Here is a 21,451-nt window from a genome sequence, read left to right as displayed (position 1 = left end):
AGGACTGCAAGGGGGGCCCCCCACACCGTGCCACCCTCAGCAGAGAGCCTCACCCTTCCGTCACCCACGTGGGCCTCCCCTGGCCCCAGCCCCTTCCCCGCCCCTTGGCCCTCCCCGCCACCTACCTGTGTGTCCTTTCCTTCGGAGCGCCCTCGCTGTCCTGCCCGGGGACACCTGCTCTTCTCTCCGTTACCCCTTCAGCCCACCTCCCTGTAGTTAGAAGGCGCGGAACCTGCTTTGAGGCAGGACCACGTGGGTGACTCATTTAACTCCACAGAGGGAGTGGCGCCATCCTGTGTTTCTCTGCCCTGTGCCCGGGGACAGAGGGGACCAGGGCCGGGAGCCCGCAGGGCATGGGCACGTCTTCCTGAGGCCAGGGCCCAGCCAGGGGGTCTGCTCTCACTGCTCTGCCTATGCCCCCATCATGGACTGGTTCTCCCAGGGCAGCCTCTGCAGACTCACAGGAAAGCCCCGCCTTCCCCTTCTGCGTCCCCCACTTCTATGCTGCCATCCGTGACTCAAGCAGGTGCTCCGTTCAGCATGGTTGCTTTCAGATAGCACGTAGCATCCCCAGACGGCTTTGGGGACAGGGAAACAGCTTCCAGTGGGCTTTTCCCTTTGACGAGGTGACACCTCTGGGAAGCAGCAAGGCAGCCCTCGAGTCCCCCCTTGCCCAAGTCTCCACACTCACTGCACCTGCTCTGTGAGCAGAGCTTCTGGAAGCCTCCGGGGTCCCCAAGACCCCCATGCTTGATAAGACAGCGTCTCAGAGGAGACGCTCTGTGGCGATCCCTGCTTCCGTTAACGTGACGCAGGCAAGCCGGCTGCAGTCTCCAGGGTCCAGAGCAATTCTTAAATAGCCTAAGGGGGCACCCGCACTGTCACAAGCCGTGTAGCTATTTCCCCTGGACCGGCAACGCGCACGTGAAACTGAACAGCCACCTCCTTGATCTCTCAGCACAGAACGTGTGTGCTTGGCAGTCTTCAGATTCCAACTTTGTCTCTCAAGACTCCATAAGCGTGAAGACACTTATCTCCCTTTTGCTTCTTGACTTTCAGGCGCTGTGAGATTTTGCTGGGGGTCCTGGCGGGCAGGTGGAGGGGCCCGGGGGTCGTGCACACAGGAGACCTTGCTGTGAGATGACAGACCGACCCGGGTCCCTGTGGGACTCAGTGACCCCGTGGAACCGTCTGCGCTCAGGTCTGATCGATTCTGCTCCAGGTCTTAAGGGGAACCTTGGAGCAAACTTACCCTCGAGACTTTGGCTGATAGTTCGCTCGGGGCAAGACCCCAGTCGTCATCCCGCCGAATTCCCTCAGCTGAGTGAGAGGCCTCTTTATAGGCAGCGAAGGCCCCACAGCAGTGCTGCTGCCGTAGCTCCTGCATGCATCTTGTCTGACAAGAAGGCCTGAAACAGGGACAAAGGCGAAACGAGAGCCTCGGTTTGCACAATGAGGGTGTGGGGGGTTGAGGGGATGGAGGTTTCCGGGCTCAGGGTTGGCCGATACGAGCCCTTCCAGAAGAGGTGGGTTTGCACAGGGACTGAGAGCGGGAGTTAAGACATAAGAGGGTGGGCTGGCTCCTCCTCTGCTTCCTCTTGGTCCCAAACACTGCACCCCAAGCATCAAGGGTGGGCTGACTCTTCCTCGGCTTCCTTTGGTCCCAGACAGTGCACCCCAAGCATCATTCTGCCTGTCTGAAAACTGGGTATGGGGTAATCCTGTACCGACTGGGAGGGTTGCCATGGATCTCAGTGCCCACGTTCCAGGGGAGGTGCCTGCCAGTGACGACAGGCTCTCTCTCCCTGGTGACTGCGGTAGCCATGGTGATGATACAGGACAGTCCATGTCCCCCCATTGCCCGGAGGCTGGAAATGTTAGGCTCATGATTCCGACCCTCTGGCAGGCATCAGCCTCTTCTGGAGAGCTCTTGGAAACAGAAACCACTGGGGCCCCAAGGCTCTCCGGTCTGGTACCTCGGCAGCAGGTCCAAAAATTGTATTTCCCACACATTCCCAGCAGTGGCTGTGCTGCTGGTCAGATGGCACCTGTAGGGCCACAGTTGAGGTCCTACAGCCCTGAAGTGAGGTCTGAGTGCTGTGCGCAGAGGCCGAGTGGTGGTGGAGAGATGTGGGGTTTTCGTAGGCATGTCTTGGTTTTATCCTGGGTGGTCCATGGATAAACTTGCTGACCTGGCACGAGTCCTTGAAACTTAGTAAACCTTTAAAAGTTTAAAAGGGAGTGTTTTTTTTTTTTTTTTTTTTTTAATAAGTTTAGGCGTTCCCATCATGGCACAGTGGAAACGAACCTGACTAGGAACCATGAGGTAGCGGGTTTGATCCCTGGCCCTGCTCCGTGGGTTAAGGATCTGGCATTGCTGTGAGCTGCGGTGTAGGTTGTAGACATGGCTCGGATCCTGCATTGCTGTGGCTGTGGCGTACCCTGGCAGCTGTAGCTCCGATTTGACCCCTAGCCCGGGAACCTCCATATGCCGCAGGAGTGGCCCTAAAAAGCAAAAAAAAAAAAAAAGTTTATTCTTCTTCTTATTATTTTTTTTTGTCTTTTTGCCATTTCTTGGGCTGCTCCTGCGGCACATGGAGGTTCCCGGGCTAGGGATCGAATCGGAGCTGTAGCTGCCAGCCTAAGCCAGAGCCACAGCAACGCAGGATCCGAGCCGTGTCTGTGACCTACACCGCAGCTCACGGCAACGCCGGAACCTTGACCCACTGAGCAAGGGCAGGGATCGAACCCGCAACCTCATGGTTCCTAGTCGGATTCGTTAACCACTGAGCCATGACGGGAACTCCTATTCTTATTTTTAATCTGTCCTGGTAGCATTTATGTATCACTAACACACTGTTAAATGGCACAAAAATTCTGAATTGTAAAGTGACTCCATGGATGAGCTTGGGAGATTTTTACCTTAAAAAGCACTTACTTATCCCTACCATATTCTACACCGAATTTCCCTGAATTTCTCCCCACTTTAGAAAATATTTGTGTTTAATCTTGCATTTTGTCAGCCCTCAGTAAATGTCATTTTCTCTGCTGCTTCTTTTTTTTTTTTTTTTTTGCGTTTTAGGGCCACACCTGTGGCACATGGAAGTTCCAGCCTAGGGGTTGAAATCGGATCTGCATCTGCTGGCCTACATCACAGACATACAGCAGTGCAGGATCTGAGCGTGTCTGCAAGCTATATACCACAGCTCACGGCAACGCCAGATCCTTAACCCGCTGAGCGAGGCCAGGGATAGAACCCGCACCCTTACGGCCGGCTTCGTTAACTGCTGAGCCACAAAGGGAACTCCTCATTTTCTCTGCCTCTCGCCCCCTGGCTCCTTCTTTCCCCTCGCTTCTCTTGTGTGTGGGAGCCCCTTCGTATTCCTACCTCTGCCTCTGGCTCCGGAGCCGTCCGCTGCCAGGGCCTGGCCTTTGGGTTGGCGGGAGGAGCCAGGCAGTGGGGTAGGTGATGAGAAGGCAGGAGACAGGGAGGGAGGGAGGGCTCCATGCAGGGCACACGTCACCAGCTTCTGCAGTGGAAGGGACAGACAAGGGCTTTGGAATACCAAGTGTCGCGTGGCGTTTCTGTTACCTTGCTGCAGTCTAGGTAAAACCTGCTGCTGAGGAAAAGCTCGAGTTACAGCCGTCCGCCTTCTTGGTCTAGGTTGTGCCCTTTCGTAAAAGCACCAGGAGAGGGATGGTTTTTCCTGTGGTTTCCCCAGGATGTGTGTCTGTGATGGTGGGTGGTAGGTGCAAGGCGGTTTGGCCCCAGCCCAGGCTCACTGGGGGCACCGGGACTTGACCTGGCAGGTGTGCGGGGGGCCTCTGGGATTTGCCTTCCGACACCCATCAGGACGGACTTGCATCCAGGCCCTGGAACCGTGAGTGGCCGCCGAGATCCTATCTTCCTTGCTGCTCCCCAACCAGGAGGAGCGGTGCCCGGCTGCCCTGGGCAGTCCTCCGGAGGGTGAGCCCGTCCTGGAGGCTCAACTTCTGTGCCCCAGCCAGGGCACAGGCACACTGCCTGGGTGGCCTGCACCCCCCGGTGTTTCTCTCTCCCGGATCCACAGCCTGGCACGTCCGTCGTCAGGGTGCCTGCAGATTCAGGGTCTGCTGAGAGGCTGCCTCTTGTTTCCCTGTGTCTTCTCTGTCCTCACGTCACAGAAGGCGTGAGGGGCGCCCTGGGGTCTCTTTCATGAGGCCCTGATCCAATTCCCGAGGTCCACCCTCATGATCTGATCACCTCCCAAGGCCCCCCCACCCCTCCTACCGTCACCCGGGGAGTCAGCATTTAACAAATGAACAGAGGGGCCGAGGACACGCATGGTGTCTACAGCACCCACCTCGCTCGCTCGCCCACGGGTGCCCCTCAGCAGGGGGCCCGATGAACGTCTTGTCGGGCCTTTTAGGATGACCTCCCCACCCTGTGCCACCAGAATACAGGTGTCCTACAGCGTCCAGAGCTGGTCTCTTGGACCCGGTCTGCGTGGGTCGACCAGTTGTCCACATGGACTTTTTCTCAAGGACCTGGTCGGTGCAGGTTGACCAGTTGCTCTCATGGACCTGCCGCTCCACCACCGTCTGGGCAGACGTGGTCTCCCAGATGCGGTCTGCGTGGGTCGACCAGTTGTCCTCACGGTCGGGGTCCTTCCAGTTGAAATCGGGAATACGCCACGCAGGTGTCTCCCGAGGGGAAGGCTCCTTTAATCCCTTAAACCCAGAGACTGCCTCTTCTTAGGCCAAAGACAGGGGACAACACTGCTGCGTCGTTTCTCTCTCCTTGGGCGCGGGTGCCGTGCTTTCTAAGAGACAGCTTTCCTTGCGGTTGACAGGGAACCCCTCTCCCGCCCAGTTCCCCACCCCCCACCTCCTGCCACTGATCGCCCCCGGCTGACCCGGAACCCCGGGGGCGTCTCTGTTCTGGAACAGCCCAACCGCCGTGACTGCCACATCTGACCTTAGCTTCTTGGGTTCCCAACCCTGCTTGCCAGTGTCTGTTCTGAGCAGACCCTGAGAGGTCCTGCCGACCTCCGTCACGCTGGATTTCGCAGGGAGTGTCCCGGGCCCAGCTGGGACGGTTTTAGTGTGTAGTTTCCCGGGACCGTGCGTCCACCTGCCTGGGGAGGGGTTCTTCGCAGCCCCCACCGGAGGAGTTTCCCTGCCCATCTCCTCTCTGTCCAGCCCGGCGTCAAGGTCACGCAGTCTGCACCTGAAACTGCAGAGAAGCCTGTGCTTCCTGGGGTTTCGAATATGGAATCCTCCCAGGTGCAGCCGTCTGTATCTGCCTTCTTTCATTAAGCACAATGTTTTTATTTTATTTTTAAAAATTTTTTTAATTTTTAAATTTTTTTAATGATTTTTACTGTTTCCTTTATAGTTGGTTTACAGCTGCATAAAGTTTTTAAAACTCATTCACGTGATTGTTAGTGGCTTTTATTGTTAGTGGTTGTGTGGTACGTGCATACTTTTTCTTTGTAGAAAACTTACTTAGTTTTGGTGAAGATTTTTACTTTTTCCATTATAGTGCCTACTTTTTTAAAGAAACTGCTGTACTGATTTCCAAAGCGGTTTTTATGTTGCATTGAGTACTAGGCTTATTGCTGCTGTACCATATTATCCCAAGTCCCATGGCTTCAGACAACTCAGATTGATGATCTTTCCTTTCTGGAAGCCAGAAGTCCACACCAGTCTGAAATCTCGGGGTTGATCAGGCTGAGTTTCTTCTGGAGGCTTGCGAGGGGCATGTTCTTACCTTTCCGGCTCCTAGAGGTTGGCCCCACTCCCTGGGGAGAGTCTGGCCTCTGCTCTCCTGCTTCCTTCTTAGAAGGACCTGTGATGATGGGGGCCCATCTGGACCCCCCCCCCCCACCTCCAGGGCCATCTCTGCATCTTAGGGGTCTTCCTTAATCTCACCTGCAAGGCCCATTGTGCCAGGTACCATATTGAGAGGTTCTGGAGATGAGGACACAGGCATCTGGGGGCCAGTCCCTCTGTCAGCTCTAGGTTCTCATCACTGACTTGTAAAGCGCAGCTCTTCGTATACTCTGGATAGAAGTCCCGTCCGTGTGTGTGTGTGTGTGTGTGTGTGTGTGTGTGTGTGTGTGTGTGTGTGTGTGTGTCTGGGGTTGGTAGTTAATAGTTTCTCTCATTCAGTGGCTTATCTTTCCTTCCTCTAATTTTGGTGAAAGCCCTTTCATCCATGTTTGTCTAGGGTTTTTTTTTGTTGTTGTTGTTGTTTTTGTTTTTTAATCTTTTTTAGGGCCACACTTGCGGCATGTAGATGTTTCCAGAAATTGGAGCTGTAGCTGTCGGCTGATGCCACAGCCACAGCAACACCAGATCTGAGTTGCATCTGTGACCTACACCACAGCCCAAGGCAATGCTGGATCCTTAACCCACTGAGCGAGGCCAGGGATTGAACCTGCGTCCTCACAGATACTGGTTGGGTTCCTTAACCACTGAGCCACGACGGGAACTCCAACAATTTTTGAACCAGTTCATTCTTTTTTTGCCATACCCACAGCCTGTGGCATTCCCAGGCCAGGGATCGAACCTGAACCACAGCAGCGACAACGCTGAATCCTTAAACTGCTGAGCCACAAGGGAACTCCATGCACCAGTTCATTTTTGAAAATGATTTTTTAAAAACTTTATGATGGATTACTAGAATAAAAATCCTTGACTAATACCCATACCTATTAAAGGGAGTAATTAATAATGCCAGTGAATCATGCAAAATGCTAATCAAAAATTTTCCTTTACAAAGACCCCTCAGTTAAATCATGACTATAGATCATTTTAAGGAGTGACGTTGATCATTGCTTTTTCACAGTTCATAGCTTACAGCCGTGGAAAACAATACGTCAAACCCTTAAATACTTTTCTCTCGGCCTCCTAGAGCGAGCAGGCTGCGAATCTGAAGCACGTGGTACCGGACTCCTAATTTCGTGCTTGTTAATTATTCATTGCAATCTTTTACATTCCTAAACACAAGGAAGTGCTCCCTCTTACACGGAGGCTCACTTGTAAAGGTTAAAGAGTTCCTGTTGTGGCTCAGCAGGAGCAAACCCACGAGGGTGTGTGTTCCATCCCTGGCCTCGCTCTGTGGGTTAAGAATCTGTGTTGCCGTGAGCTATGGTGTAGGTCGCAGACGCGGCTTGCGTCTGTCTGGTGTTGCTGCGGCTGCTGCAGCTCTGATTCAGCCCCTAGCCTGGGAACTTCCATATGCTGCAGGTGCAACCCTACAAAAAAAAAAGCACATCGTGGCTGCAGGAGAAAGCCCCCGAGTGCCCTCAGCACCTGGACACAGCAAGGTTTGTTGGAGGCAGCGTGTTTGTTTTGGTCCCCTTCCGTGCTCCTCCCCAGAATGCCAGGACGCTGAGTGCTCAGTGTCCCACACGCACTCTCCCTGGCCTCCCTTCTTAGGTCTGAGAGGACGCTCCTGGGCTCCAGGTCCTGGGGTGAGCAGAGTGCCACATCTCAGTAGGTCTTTCACTGAGAAAAACGCTCTTGAGTTACCTCCTGACAACGTGAATGAGCTTCTCCATCCCAGTCGCTGATGTATGTGCGCCACGTCGCCAGGACGTTTCTGTCTCACTTCCTGCATGTTTCCCAGTGCCCATCACATGGTCGGTGCCCATGCCCCTGTGCGAAGAGGTGTGCTTCCCACAGGAGAGGTGTAGGGAGCTAGGTAGGGAGTGGGGCCACTGCCTGGCTGGGAACCTGCTCGTGTGGGCCTGGGCAGGGTCAGGTGTCCGGGAGGAGACTGGGCCAGGCTGGGGCCCAGTGGGTCCCAGCTCAGTGACCCGTTTCTTCCCTGGGACACAAATGTCTGAGGCCCGCCAGCAGTCCTCACAGCCGCTCTGCTCACTTTGTGGCTTTCCACGTAGCTGCACGTGTCCTTCCCACGCTGACACAGCCTGCAGGGCGACTGTCTCCACTCGGAGGACAGGGGCCTTGGATCTCAGCACAGGTGAGAGTGCCAGCCAGGGGCAGACGCCTTCCAGGTGCCAGGCAGGATGTGTGACAGTGCCCAGGACGAGCATGGCCCTGACCCACAGCCTCCCCAGCATCCCAACTGAAAGCCAGACCACAGCCCTGCAGCCGCAGCACCCATCCCCGATGCAGCTTCCAGTGCGGCCCAGCCCGGGAGAGCCAGATGTGCCCCAGACCAGTTGGGCAGTTGCCTGGCTCCTAGTGGCTGCCTCCAGCCAGTGTCGCTGCAATGGCCACTTTCCCCTGCAGGGCTCTCCCTCTCCGTCCCCGGCCTGCCCTTCAGCCGCTGCCCAGCACGAGCCGCGGCCCAGATGGAGAGCCAGGGGTGAGCAGCCTCTGCTGGTCCTCACCTGCCGGGCCCTTGTCACTTCCCTGTGCACCTGGGAGCGCCTTCCATGAGGCAGGCCTCGTGCCTCCGGCTGCCCCTGCCCGCCTGCTCCGAAACTGTCTGCCTGCTCTTGCCCTGGCCTCCCCTGTGGTCCTGCCCGTCCCTGTGGCCCCTCAGACCGAGCCGACAGCAAAGTGCCAGAAGCGACTCTGAGCCAGAGAACCGACAGGATCCTGGATTGGTGCTGGGAGCCAGGAGCAGGGACAGCAGTGGTTCACAGCAGGTGGCCTCAGTGACCTCGCACAGACTCCTGCCGTTAGGGTTCTAGAAATCATTAAGCCAGTGTGGCTGCTGTGGGACATCAAGGTAGAGCCCGAGGCAGCCCCTGATATCCGATGCGCCGTGTGGGATGGCTCAGCGCCGTCTCCTGAGACGCGCTGGCCACGTTTGCAGGGTCTTGTCCTTCAGAGGTCACTTTCTAGGATAGCTGTGCCACCTGACCGGATCGTGCAGCGTGGGGAGCAGACACGTCTTTTCGGATGAGGTCCTTCCTAAGACTGGATGTGTTTCACGGGGACATCAAGGCTCCCAGGGTAGAACGTCCCTGGGGCACGCGTGTGGGCCTCAGTGGCTGATCTCGCAAGGCCCCCGGCGACTCTGGTCCTTCCAGCTCCGTGGTCCCAGGCTGGAAATGGGAAATGGTTCCTCTTCCTGCTCGGAGAGAGCCGAACCCCTTCACTGATGCTCTCAGCACAGGACGTTCTGCAGAAGTGTCTTGAGGTTTCTTCCAAGACATGCTGCTTCCAAAGAACAAAAGAACTATTTCCCCCCCCGCTACTTTTTTTTAATTCTTCTTTTAAATTATTATTATTTTTTTAATAGTGATTTCCCCAATACAATTTTTCTTTCTTCTCCTGTGCAGCATGGTGACCCAGTTACACATACATGTACACATTCTATTTTCTCCCGTGATCATGCTCCCTCATCAGGGACCAGACATCCTTCTCAGTGCAACACAGCAGCATCTCAGTGCCCACCCATTCCAAAGGCAGGCGTCTGCATCTACGGACCCCAAGCTCCGAGCCACCCCACTCCCTCCCCCGCCCCCTCGGCAACCACAAGTCTGTTCTCCACGTCTGTGACTTTCTTGTCTATAGAAATGAAACTTTTCTGGAGTTCCCGTCGTGGCGCAGTGGTTAACGAATCCGACTAGGAACCATGAGGTTGCGGGTTCGGTCCCTGCCCTTGCTCAGTGGGTTAACGATCCGGCGTTGCCGTGAGCTGTGGTGTAGGTTGCAGACGCGGCTCGGATCCCGAGTTGCTGTGGCTCTGGCATAGGCGGGTGGCTACAGCTCCGATTAGACCCCTAGCCTGGGAACCTCCATATGCCGTGGGAGCGGCCCAAGAAATAGCAAAAAGACAAAAAAAGAAATGAAACTTTCCACAAAAGAACTTTAAGGACAACTGGGGTGCAATATGGAGGCACGTGTGAATAGACTGTTTTTTTCTTTCACTTTTACCAGTCACTCTATCTATGTAAGCATGAAAAGGCAGCGTTTCTTGGTGAAACTGGGCCGGTTTTGAAAACCACTGGCGTTGGGGTGTTCCTGTTGTGGCGCAGTGGAAATGAATCCGACAAGGAACCACAAGGGTGTGGGTTCCATCCCTGGCCTTGCTCTGTGGGTTCAGGATCCGGCGTGGCCATGAGCGGTGGTGTAGGTCACAGACGTGGCTCGGATCTGGCGTGGCTGTGACTGTGGTGCAGGTGGCAGCTATAGCTTGGATTTGACCTCTAGCCTGGGAACCTCCATGTGCCGCTGGTGTGGCCCTAAAAAGCAAAATAAATAAATAAATAAATAAATAAATTCACTGACTTTGTAGAGCACAGGGCTTTAGTAAAAACACATCTAGTTCCCTGGGGGCACAGGGGGAGCTTGATAAGACACACAGTGCTGGCCCCACCCAGTTTATACTCTGCAGATCTGGGTAAGGCCAAGGAATTTGCATTTCTGAGGCCCCTGGTCCAGGGACCACATTTTGAGAACCAGTGGGTTAGGGAAACCACTGGTAGAATATCTTAGGTGAACAGAATAAGTGAATTTTTTTTTTTTTTTTTTTTTCTTAAATCTGCTTGGTCATCAATGACCTACTACATACTCTCACAACAGCTTGGAAAAATGACACCACCACTTTTATCCAAATGTACCCTGTGTTGGGTTGGGCTTTTATTGTTAAAGCCATTTCATATTTCTTTACGGATGTAGGTAGGTGTGGCATTTACGTCGGTGCACCCTGCCCTCTCAGAGGAAGCAGCTCTGTGCCGTTGTGGGAGCCGTGGTGTCAGGGAGAAAGCACAGCTTGTCATTTCCTCTTAAATCCCAGACGGTTCCTAACCGCCCTCCATGGGGCAGCTGCAAGGCAGGTATTTCCTGCAACTCCAGGCGGCCACCCTGGGGCATCTGGTCGGGTAGGCACTGTGCTCCCAGCTCCGCATAGATTACCTGCCCGGGTGACAAAGTGCCTGGCAGGTGTGTGGTCCTGTTAGGACCCCCCCACACACCCCGTATAGATTTAAACCGAGCCCCACCACCCCACCCCAAGCGGCTGAGCTCAGAGTGCCCGCTGCTTCAGCCTCCCACCCGAGTCCTCTGGGCACCTGGGCCTGCAGGCCAGTGGCCGCTCTCCAGCACCCTCGGTGCAGACTGCAGGTCGGAGAGGTGAGCAGGTCCTCCCAGGACGTCCGGGTAGAAGGCGGCCGGGCTGGAACTGACCACGCATCTCAGATTTGCGGAAGCCTTGCTGTCTCCCGATGCGGCATGCTAGGTCTGGTCTGGAAACAAGTGGGGCGGGGCAGAGGGTCAGATCTTGTCAGGGGTGCTTGTTACTAACGGGCCAATCGAGGTGTTTGGCTACTAAATAGTGCTGCTCACGGCTGTACTCTTGGCCTTAGGTGCCTGACTGCACGGTCAGGGGCGCAGCTTCCTGCAAGACAGAGTGGGAGGTGCCCTCGCCCCCTCCATCTTTATCGGGAAAACGGACCCTCCACTGAGGATGGGCTCAGCCAACATTAGTGCCGTTCCTGGACTAGGGTCCATGAGGACGTGGGTTTGATCCCCGGCTTTGCTCAGTGGGTCAAGTATCCTGTGTTGCCATGAGCTATGGCGTAGGCTCGGATCTGGCATTGTTGTGGCTGTGGTGTCGGCTGGCATCTGCAGCTCCGATTTGACCCCTGGCCTGGGAACTTCCATATGCAGCAGGTGCGGTTGTAGAAAGGAAAAGAAAAAAAAAAAAAAAAAAAGCCCTTGCAATGAGAACCTTAGGCTCAGAGAGAACAGAGGTCCTTCTTCCGTCTCTAAGAACAGTTTAGTGACTCTGAGGCTGAGTCCCGTGCACAGTCCCCACCTGGCATGGGTGTGAGCTCAGGATGAAAACAGCAAGGTCTGAAAGTAGCTAGCCCTGGGCCAGCTCCCACCTCCCCCTCTGATGCCCTTCAGATCCTTCTTTCTCCCTTACAGCTTATCTCCAAAGGTTGAGTAGAGTTCCCCTGGCTGGGCGGTAGGGCCTTCTTGTTTATCTATGTGATACATAGTAACGAACCTTTTGGAGGTGGGCGGGCAGCCTGTGCACTTGATCGCGGGGCACAGCTCCTTGGTGCTGCTTCATTTTAGTTTAGCATCTGGAGAACCTTTTCTTTTCAAAACGCTGTCCCTTTCCTTATAAGGACGCGCAGTCATTGTGGGATCTGAGGAACTTAACATCGTGTTTAGATCCTTGCTTCATCCACCGCGGGTTTGGGGTGATTTTATCTAAATTGTGAAGAAAAGTGGCTGCAGAGTTGTTTGTGGATTTACAGTCCCACAGCTCTGTGCCTTTTAAATGAAAGGCTTAAAGCTTTAAATCAACACGGCTTTTAAAGCACTTTAAAAGAAGATGGCTGTTTTCCGTCTTCAGAATTAGGACTTTTCCAGGTTCCTTTCTCCTGCCTCGTCCACCTGCTTGGGCAGCAGCCCCCGAATGGTCCTTGCCTCCCCGCCTGGCCTCTGCTGCTCCTCCTGGCACCTTCTAGGCTTCTCAGACCCATCAGTGCCCTCCCCCTCGTTCCATGCCTGCAATGCCTTTTTGTCATTTTTTTCTGTCACAACTACTAGAAGAAACGTGTTTAGGGGGAGAAAGGAAAATGCAGCTTCCCTGCCAGTCCTCCACTCCCCCATCCCCACCCCCCCACACCCCACCCCGCCGCACAAGGAAGGAGAGAAAAGAGCCTTTGTTGCGGGTGACACTGTCCTTATTACCAGCACAGGAGTGGACCAGGCCTTTCCCCCTCTCAGCCGGGACTTCTTTAGGGAGATTACGTGCAGGGTGGGTTCTGGACAAACCAGAGCCGCTCCGGTTTTTATCCAAACACTGGCCTCTTCTACAAAGATGCCCAGGAAGTCTTTTCTTCAAGTCTTTTCTTCACGTCTTCCTGGGCTTCTTTGTACCCAACCCCAAACAGAAACAAAAGCAGGAATTTATTAGCCCATCCGGGGGTCATGTCTGAGTAAGGCTGAGTCCCTGCCAGGGCGGACACGGGAGACCTGCTTGCTTTGTGTGTCACTGCGCCCCCCCACCCCAAAGCCCAGCCCTTGGTGGAAAAGTGAGGCTCCACATAGTCCAAGTGCTAAAGAGGAAGTTGTATTCAATACACAGCTGGGGGTGGTTTTGCCTGGAAAAGCACAGGCAAGAGGGAAGCTCTGTTGCTGGCCATGGTCAAGGCCAGATCACCCCGCCCGCCGTGGGGCCACGGGTCCAGGGCGGGTGCCAGGAAGCAGCCTGCAGGCAGGTCCTGGCACGACGCATCACATTCAGGGGCTTCCAGGGGGCAGGGCTGGTCATCTGCCTGGAGAAGCAGGCCTGGGGGTGGGGGTGGCCTTTGGGACCGAACCCCTCACTGTGAGAGCATCACAGCTGGGTCCCACTGTGCCGCTGCCGAATGGGCCAGTGTGGGAGATCCCCTCCCGCCACATCTGCTGACGGAGGTGCCATGAGGCTGGTGGTGCTGGGAGGGTACACCTGGAACACGGGGCGTTGCGTCTTCCTACCCAGCACTGCGCAGAAGTGTCTGTTCTCACGTGGCAGCTTCAGACCTGCACCCCTGGCCAGGTGCTCCTGCTGGGCGTGATGGCACAGGGCACTGGACGTGTCCCTAAGAGGCAGGAAGTGTCCCTACCAGCGGAGGGCCCCACCTGCAGAACCTCCTGTGCTGCTCTCAGGATGTGCGCTGGGGAGCCTCACACCTGTGCCTGCTGATAGCAGACCGTTCCATTTCACGTCTCTCGCAATCTGTGACCCCAGAGCAGCAGAGCGCAGGCCGCCCAGGGCGTCGTCTAGCCCACATGTTAGGGACACTTCCCAGCTCTTAGGCACACCTCCCATGTCCCATATGTCCGTCGGCCTCTGCGCGAGCTTTGCACCCTGACCGTGTCTGCGCTGTGTACACAGACGCTTCTCTGCTGCCGACGTGGTGTGAACACAGCCCGCACCCTAAAAGCCTCTCTCCCTCTCTCGTCTCGGCAGATACCGAGCGGCTCTATTCCGTGGTGTTTGAGGACATCTGTGGTCGCTATGGGAAGAAATACAGCTGGGAGGTCAAGTCCCTCGTCATGGGCAAGAAGGCCCTGGAGGCGGCCCAGATCATCATCGACGTCCTGCAGCTCCCCATGTCGAAGGAGGAGCTGGTGGAAACCAGCCAGGCGAAGCTCAAGGAGGTCTTCCCCACGGCCGGGCTCATGCCAGGTGCGTCCCCTGCCGCGCGCAGCCTCGTGGCTCGGTGCCGTACTCACGATCTTAGCGGGAAATCCATCCGCCAGCCTGAGGCCCGGCACGCGGCGTTTACTCTCTTGTCCTGCGAGCTTCTCGGGACATTCTCTTCCTTGGAAGGCCCAGAGGACTCCTGAGAGAGTTTGCCGGACGCTCGTATGTGCGGTGATTCTATCTTGTCCTTTTTGCTTGTTTGTTGAAAACAAATTCTTTTTTTTTTTTTTCTTTTTCTTTTTCAAGCTGCACCTGCCGCATATGGAGGTTCCCAGGCTAGGGGTTGAATCAGAGCAGCAGTTGCTGGCCCTCCCCACAGCCACGGACAACGCCAGATCCGAGCTGCGTCTGCGACCTACACCGCAGCTCGCAGAAACACTGGATCCTTAACCCACTGAGTGAGGCCGGGGATCTAACTGGCATCCTCATAGACACTATGTTGGGTTTTTAAGCTACTGAGCCACAATGGGAACTCCAAGAAATTCTTTTTTTTTTTTTTATTTGAAATATTTGCCATGTGTTTATTTCAGGTGTACAGCAAAGTGATTCAGTTACACACACACATTATACACACCTATCTTCTGTATTTGTGTGTATATATTCTTTTTCAGATTCTTTTTTTTTTTTTGGCTGTGCCCATGGCATGCAGAAGTTCCCAGGCCAGGGGTCAAACCCGAGCCACAGCACGGACACCTCCAGATCCGTAACCTGCTTAGCCCATAGGGAACTCCTATCTCTTCTTCTTAAAGGCTTCTTCAAATAATATACCTTCCTTTCAGTGATTCCTGACGAAAACAATTGCATTTGGTGTGTTATCAGTATTATATAAGGATGATACTCCTGACAGAATTCCTTCAAAGTTTAAAACAGGCGGCCTTTTCTTTTCAAATCAGGTGCAGGATTACCATTTCAGCAACCGTGTAAATTCTATCATATTGATGACAAATCAAGCACTAAATCTCCCCCAAGAAGTTTAATTTTTTTCTTTTTTTCTTTTTTTTTTTTTAATGACCACACCCTCAGCACATGGAAGTTCCCAGGCCAGAGATTGAATCCAGGCCAAAGCTGTGACCTCTGGAATGGCAACATCAGATCCTGAACCCATTGTGCCAAGCCAGGGATCACATCCTTGCCTCTGCAGTGACCTGAGCTGCTGCAGTCCGATTCTTAACCCACTGCATCACAGCGGGCATGCCATGAAGTTTAAACTTTTTTTGAAAAAGCTTCCGACATAATTCAACACTAATGGGTCTGTTTGTGTGGCCTTTACAACTTTCTTTCCCGGTTTTCCTTTGAAAGGAAAGATGACTTTTCTCCCTTGGGGCTTGTTAGCGGAAGATTGATCAGAACTGAATTGCCTGCTGTTTCTTACTAAATGTGAGAAGGTCAAAAATGTTCTAGATTACAGGGCCACAAAAGGCTTAGCATGGAGTATTATTTTAAGATTCTTCTAGGAAGAAAGGTGACTACCCAGTCTTTAGATTTCCTGGTGCTAAGAGAGAAAAAGGTTATTGTTACAGCAGTGGTTTTGGGTTCAAAACGGTGTGACTATGAGTCATCGTTGTTTTAAACTTGTGCTGTGCAGCTGTCACTCTGGCTCATCAGGTTAAGAACCCAGCACAGTGTCCGTGAGGATGTGGTTTCGATCCCTGGCCTCGCTCGGTGGGTTAGGGATCCAGCGTTGCCACAAGCTGCTGTATAGGTCACCGATGCGGCTTGGACCCAGCGTCGCTGTGGCTGTGGTGTAGGCCAGTAGCTGCAGCTCCAATTTGACCCCTAGCCTGGGAACCTCTGTATGCTGCCGTTGTGGCCCTTAAGAGAAAAAAAAAAGATGTGGTTATGTGTATTTATACATATATGCAGAGGTGCAGGCTGAATACCCGCCTAGACCTGGGGAATTTCCTGTACAGGACCCTGCTAATAGTGGTGCCTGGGTCACCTGAAAGTCTTGTGGGCTGTTCTTGGATTATACACACTTAGATTACACACACACACCCACCCTCAGGCATGAGTACAAGCACCGTGGTACACACTCCCTTCATCTGCTGCCTTTTTGGGTTCCTTGCACACTCCGTCACCCTCACAAACGTTAAAAACAGAACCACATCCATATGTGATAAGAAACCGCTTCAAACTACCATTGGGTCCATTTTTAGCGTACAGTTCAGTCGTGTTAAGTAAGTTCAGGTAGTGGAACCCTCAGTACCATCCACCTCTCAGGCTTCTTTCTCTTGCAGCGCAGACGCTCTGTCCCCGGGAACCACTAACGCCCAGTCTCCTCTCCTCCACCCCGAGCACGGAACATTCTACTTTCTGGCTCCGTGACGGTGAACCACCCTAGGGACCCCAAACCCTCTCTGCCCGTTGGTGACTGGCTTTGGGAATGTAGCACAGTGTCCTGCAGATTCATCCATGTTGTGCCATGTGTCAGGATTTTCTTCCTTTTAAAACTGAATTATACTCCTTTCGGGGGATGGACCACATCGTGTTTATCCATTCACTTGTCCAAAGGAAGCAACCTGAGTTTTTCCCTTTTCTTTGCTGTTGTTCATAAGGCAGCTCTAAACATTGGCGTGCACATCCTCAGAGGTCCTGCTTTCATTTCTCTAGGGTAGTTTCCCAGAAGTCTGATTGTTGGCTTATATGGTAATCCTAACTTTATATATATATACACATATACATATATATAACTTTATATATATATAGATATATATATACACATATATATATATTTTGTGCTTTTTTTTAGAGCCGCACCTGTGGCGTAGGGAAGTTCCCACTAGGGGTTGAATCGGAGCTGTATCTGCTGGCCTACACCACAGCCACAGCCACGCCAGATCCAAGCCGCCTCTGCAACCTACACCACAGCCCACGAGAATGCTGGATCCTTAACCCACGGAGTGAGGCCAGGGATCAAACCCAGAACCTCATGGTTCCTAGTTGGATTCGTTTCCACTGAGCCATGACAGGAACTCCTAATTCTAACTTTAAGCTCTCTCTCTCTTTTTTTTTGGGGGGGGTGTCTTTTTTAGGGCCTCACCCTTGGCATATGGATGTTCCCAGGCTAGGGTTTGAATCGGAACTGCAGCTGCCAGCCACAGCCACAGCCACAGCAGTGCAGGATCCTTAGCCCATTGAGTGAGGCCAGGGATCGAACCCACGTCTTCATGGATACTAGTTGGGTTTGTTACTGCTGAACCACAACGGGAACTCCTCCAATTTTAATTTTTTGAGAATCCACCATATTGTCATCTATAATGGCTGTACCATTTCATTATCTTCCCTGCAGTAGTCCAGCAAAGTTGCCCTTTCTCCACATTTTAACCAACACGTGTTACATTCCATCTTTTTGATAGCCACCATCCTGATGGGTGTGAAGTGATATTCTCGGTTTGCATTTGCATGTCTCTAACGATGAATGATGGGAAGTATTGTTTGGTTATGCTTTTGGCCATTTGTGTGTCTTATTTGGAGCAATGTGTGTTCAAGTCCTTTGCCCATTTTTTAGTAGTGTTATTTCTTTTTTTATTCCTGTGTTTTAGGACTTCTTTATTTATCCTGGATAGAAATCCTTTATCAGATGTATGATTTTATAACTTCCATTTCATAGGTGGCCTTTTCATTCCATTGATGGGGTATCCTTTGATCTACAGAAGTTTGATGTACTCCCATTTGGCTACGTCTTTCACAGGCTTTTAGTGTCAGGTCCAGGACATCTCTTTAAAATCCAGTGTCCTAAAACTTTCTAGGTTTTCTTTTAGGAATTTTAGTTTTAGTTCTTAGCTTTAGGTCTTTAATACTTTTTAAAATTAATTTTTGTGTAAGGGTAAGAGTCCAACTTCATTTCTTTCTTTCTTTTTTTTTTTTTTTTTTTTTTTTGCTTTTTGGGGGTTGCACCTGCAGCATATGGAAGTTCCCAGGCTAGGGGTCAAATGGGAGCTCTTGCTGCCAGACTACACCACAGCCACAGTGTCTGTGACCTATCCTATAACTCACGGCCTTGCGGGATCCTTAACCCACTGAGCAAGGCCAGGGATTGAAGCTGTCTCCTCAGGGATAGTAGTCACATTCGTTTCTGCTGAGCCACGATGGGAACTCCAAATGTTGGGATTTTGATAGGAATTACTCTGAATCTGTAGATTGCTTTGGGTAGTGTGGACATAAATTATAATGGTATCAAATCTTCTAGTCCATGAACATGGGATGTGTTTCTGTTTATTTGTGTCTTCTTTAGTTCCTTCTGGCAATGTTGTATAGTATGTGTACAAGTCTTTCATCTTCTTGGGTCAGTTTATTTTTCTTTGATGCTGTTGTAAATGGAATTGTTTATGTTTTCTCTCAGACTGTCCATTATTAGTGTATAGAAATGCAACTGATTTTTGCAGGTTGATTTTTGTGTCCTGAAATGCTGCCATATTTTTTTATTAGTTCTAACGGTGTTGTAGATGTGAGCGGAGTGTTTAGGGTTTTCTATGTATGAGATGTGCAAATGGATAACGTCACTTCTTCCTTTCCTATTTGGATGCCTTTTAATTCTTTTTCTTTCCTAATAGCTCTGGCTATGACTTCCAGTGCTGTCTGGAATAAAAGTGGCAAGAGAAGGTATTTTTCTCGTGTTCCTGATCTCAGAGGAAACGCTTTCAGCCTTCTCATACTGAGTATGATGGTAGCTGTGGGCTTTTGAATACGGCCTTTATTATATTGAGGTCATTTCCTTTTATTCCTAGTTTGAGTGTTTACATCATAAAAGGGTGTTGAGTTTTGTCAGATACCTTTTCTGCAGCAGTTGAAATGAACCTGTGTTTTTTTTCCTTCTTTCACTCATAGGGTGTATCTCATTGATTTTCGGGTGTTGAACCATCCTTGCACTGCAGGAAGAAATCCCACGTGGTCAGGTGTATGATACTTTTACTGTGCTGTTTAAATCAGTTTGCTCGCATTGGGTTGAGTACATTTGCATCTGTTTCTTGTAGTTTCTTGTTTGACTTTTGTACCAGGGTGATGCTGGTCTCACAGCATGAGTTTGGGGGTGTTTCATCCTCTTTAATTTTGGGGACGAGTTTGAGGAATATTGGGTGTTAATTCTTTAAAGTCTGGTAGAATTCCCCAGTGAAGCCATTTGGTCCTGTTTTCTTTGTTGAGAGATTTCTGATTACTGAATTAACCTCCTTAATAATTATAGGTCTGAAAAGATTTTCTGTTTCTGTTTGCTTTGATCGTAATCGGTTGTACTTTGCTAGCAATTTATCCATTTCCTCCAGGTTACTCTATTTGTTTGCATACAGTTTGTCATATTAATCTTCTTTAATCATTTTCATTTTTATGGTATTGGATTTAATGTCCCCTCTGTCATTTTTTTAAAGATTTTTACTTTTTCCATTATAGTTGATTTACAGTGTTCTGTCAATTTCTGCTGTACAGCAAAGTGACCCAGTCATACATATATATATACACACATTCTTTTTCTCTCATCATGCTCCATCATGTTCCATTCCAAGTGACTCGATAGAGTTCCCTGCTGGGTACAGCAGGCTCTCAGTGCTGATCCACTCCCAATGCAACGGTTTGCATCTATTAACCCCAGACTCCCTCTTTCCTTTCTTTTTTTTTTTTTTTGTCTTTTTGCTATTTCTTTGGGCTGCTCCCGCGGCATATGGAGGTTCCCAGGCTAGGGGTCCAATCGGAGCTGTGGCCACCGGCCTACGCCAGAGCCACAGCAACGCGGGATCCGAGCCGCGTCTGCAACCTACACCACAGCTCACGGCAACGCCGGATCGTTAACCCACTGAGCAAGGGCAGGGATCGAACCTGCAACCTCATGGTTCCTAGTCGGATTCGTTAACCACTGCGCCACGACGGGAACTCCCCTCTTTCCTTTCTGATTGTAGTTATGCCTTTTTTTCCCTTAGTTAATTCAGCTCAGGGTTGTCTGTACAGTTCATATCTGATCTAGCGGTTCTTTCATGGTTTAACATACAGAGCACCCATAATGTTCTAGGCATGCCCGTCTCCTTTTGCTTCCGTATCCACCGAAGCCTTTCGAGTGGTTTTCCTCCTGGAACTTTTGTCCTATACGATACACTTGAATTATGTTCTAGTCCGATTCCAAGAAAATACGCTGTTTTATCCAGCGGGTCTGGTCATTTGGCTGGAACGCCAGCACGTCTGGATTATGCAATCAGCTTGGTGATCCAGTCAGTAGGGTGTCCTCATGCGTCTCCCCCAGTGACCAGCTCACCGTGAAGTAGGGCGCTCCTCCTCGGGAATCCCAGAAGGGAACCGAGTCTAGAAACCTCCATCACAGAAGTCAGGCAAGAGCTAGTTTTCAAAGACGGTTTAGTCGTAGGGGACTTAGCTGGATAGCTCTCCTCTCTCCCTCATTTGCTCACCTCTTCCAGACCAGAGGGGTAAAGGACCACTTTTGTTATGGATTGATCAGTTCCCTGAATCTGGCATTTTGGCCTCAGTTTTTGTGTGTATCTTTACCGTAGCTTTTGCCAGCCTCACCCCTGAGAGGATGGGTGGACTTTAAGGTCTTTCCTTGCAAACACGAGGTCATTTCCACACACGCAACGGGGAGGTGCACTAAGCGTGAAGAGATGCCGAGAGCACAAAGGAAAGCCCGACGGAGCCCCGGAAACGAGACACGTATCATCACGCTGGGGCGCTGGCTCGGGCCAGGGGCTGAGGCCAGGGGACGGCACCCGCAGGTGCCGAGAGGGTCAGGATTCAAACAGCGATTCCAAATGATGCTTATCCCGAAGGGGAAGAAGAACAGGAGGAAAATGCCAGGCTGACTGGGGCCGAGGGAAGGCTGTGTGTCCCTGCGGATCCAGAAGCATATTATGTAATAGCTTTTAGGGTTTCTGCTCTGGGGTACGCCACTCACAGAAACAGCAATGCCACGGGCCACGGTCTCAACCCCCAAAGACCCTCTTCACCCCCTGGTTTCCATCCGGCTGCATTTCTCCCATGACCTCCTTTATCTGAGCCACACCTGAATCCCACCAGAAAGGGGACCTCCTGGACTCCCAGGTGCGGTCACTCTATCTAGAAAAGGTCACCCCTTCCCGCTTCTAGATGGTTGCTGCTTTCGTACACTTACCGCCTTGGTACCATGAAGAAACTGTGGCTGATGGGGGTAACCGTTGACTTTTATTTCTTTTTCTTTGTGGATTATTTTCCGGTGGGGCCATATAGGTTATGGAAGCACCTTGAGCGCCTCAGTCAAGGAGCCTGTCTGCAGAGAGGGTGTATGATGCAGTCACCATCCTTCACTTGAACCATGAAGCTCTCACTTCAAGGTGACAGCTGTGGCCCCAGCAGGTCCTTAAG

The 21,451-nt window shown here is 51.8% G+C and overlaps 1 protein-coding gene across 50 annotated transcripts in view; it reads left to right on the top strand.

Moving 5' to 3' along the window:
• The window catches only part of LOC100521877 (pseudouridine-5'-phosphatase), a 631,841-nt gene that overhangs the window by 23,726 nt on the left and 586,664 nt on the right, over window positions 1-21,451 (top strand). For all 50 annotated transcript variants that reach the window (XR_014835030.1, XR_014835028.1, XR_014834991.1 and 47 more), the window contains exon 2: window positions 13,880-14,098. Coding sequence is in view for 1 of the 50 variants with exons in the window: in XM_021080519.2 (XP_020936178.1) it covers window positions 13,880-14,098 (219 nt within the window). In the remaining 49 variants the exon portion in view is untranslated. The remainder of the gene's footprint in view (window positions 1-13,879; window positions 14,099-21,451) is intronic.

The sequence above is a fragment of the Sus scrofa genome, chromosome X (assembly GCF_054392235.1).
Source record: "Sus scrofa isolate SSC_HxYL_T2T_F1_AM1 chromosome X, Sscrofa_HxYL_maternal_Yorkshire_Landrace_v2.0, whole genome shotgun sequence".
NCBI lineage: Eukaryota > Metazoa > Chordata > Mammalia > Artiodactyla > Suidae > Sus > Sus scrofa.
The sequence above is the reverse complement of the archived record's forward strand: the minus strand, read 5'-3'. Positions and strand labels throughout refer to the sequence as shown.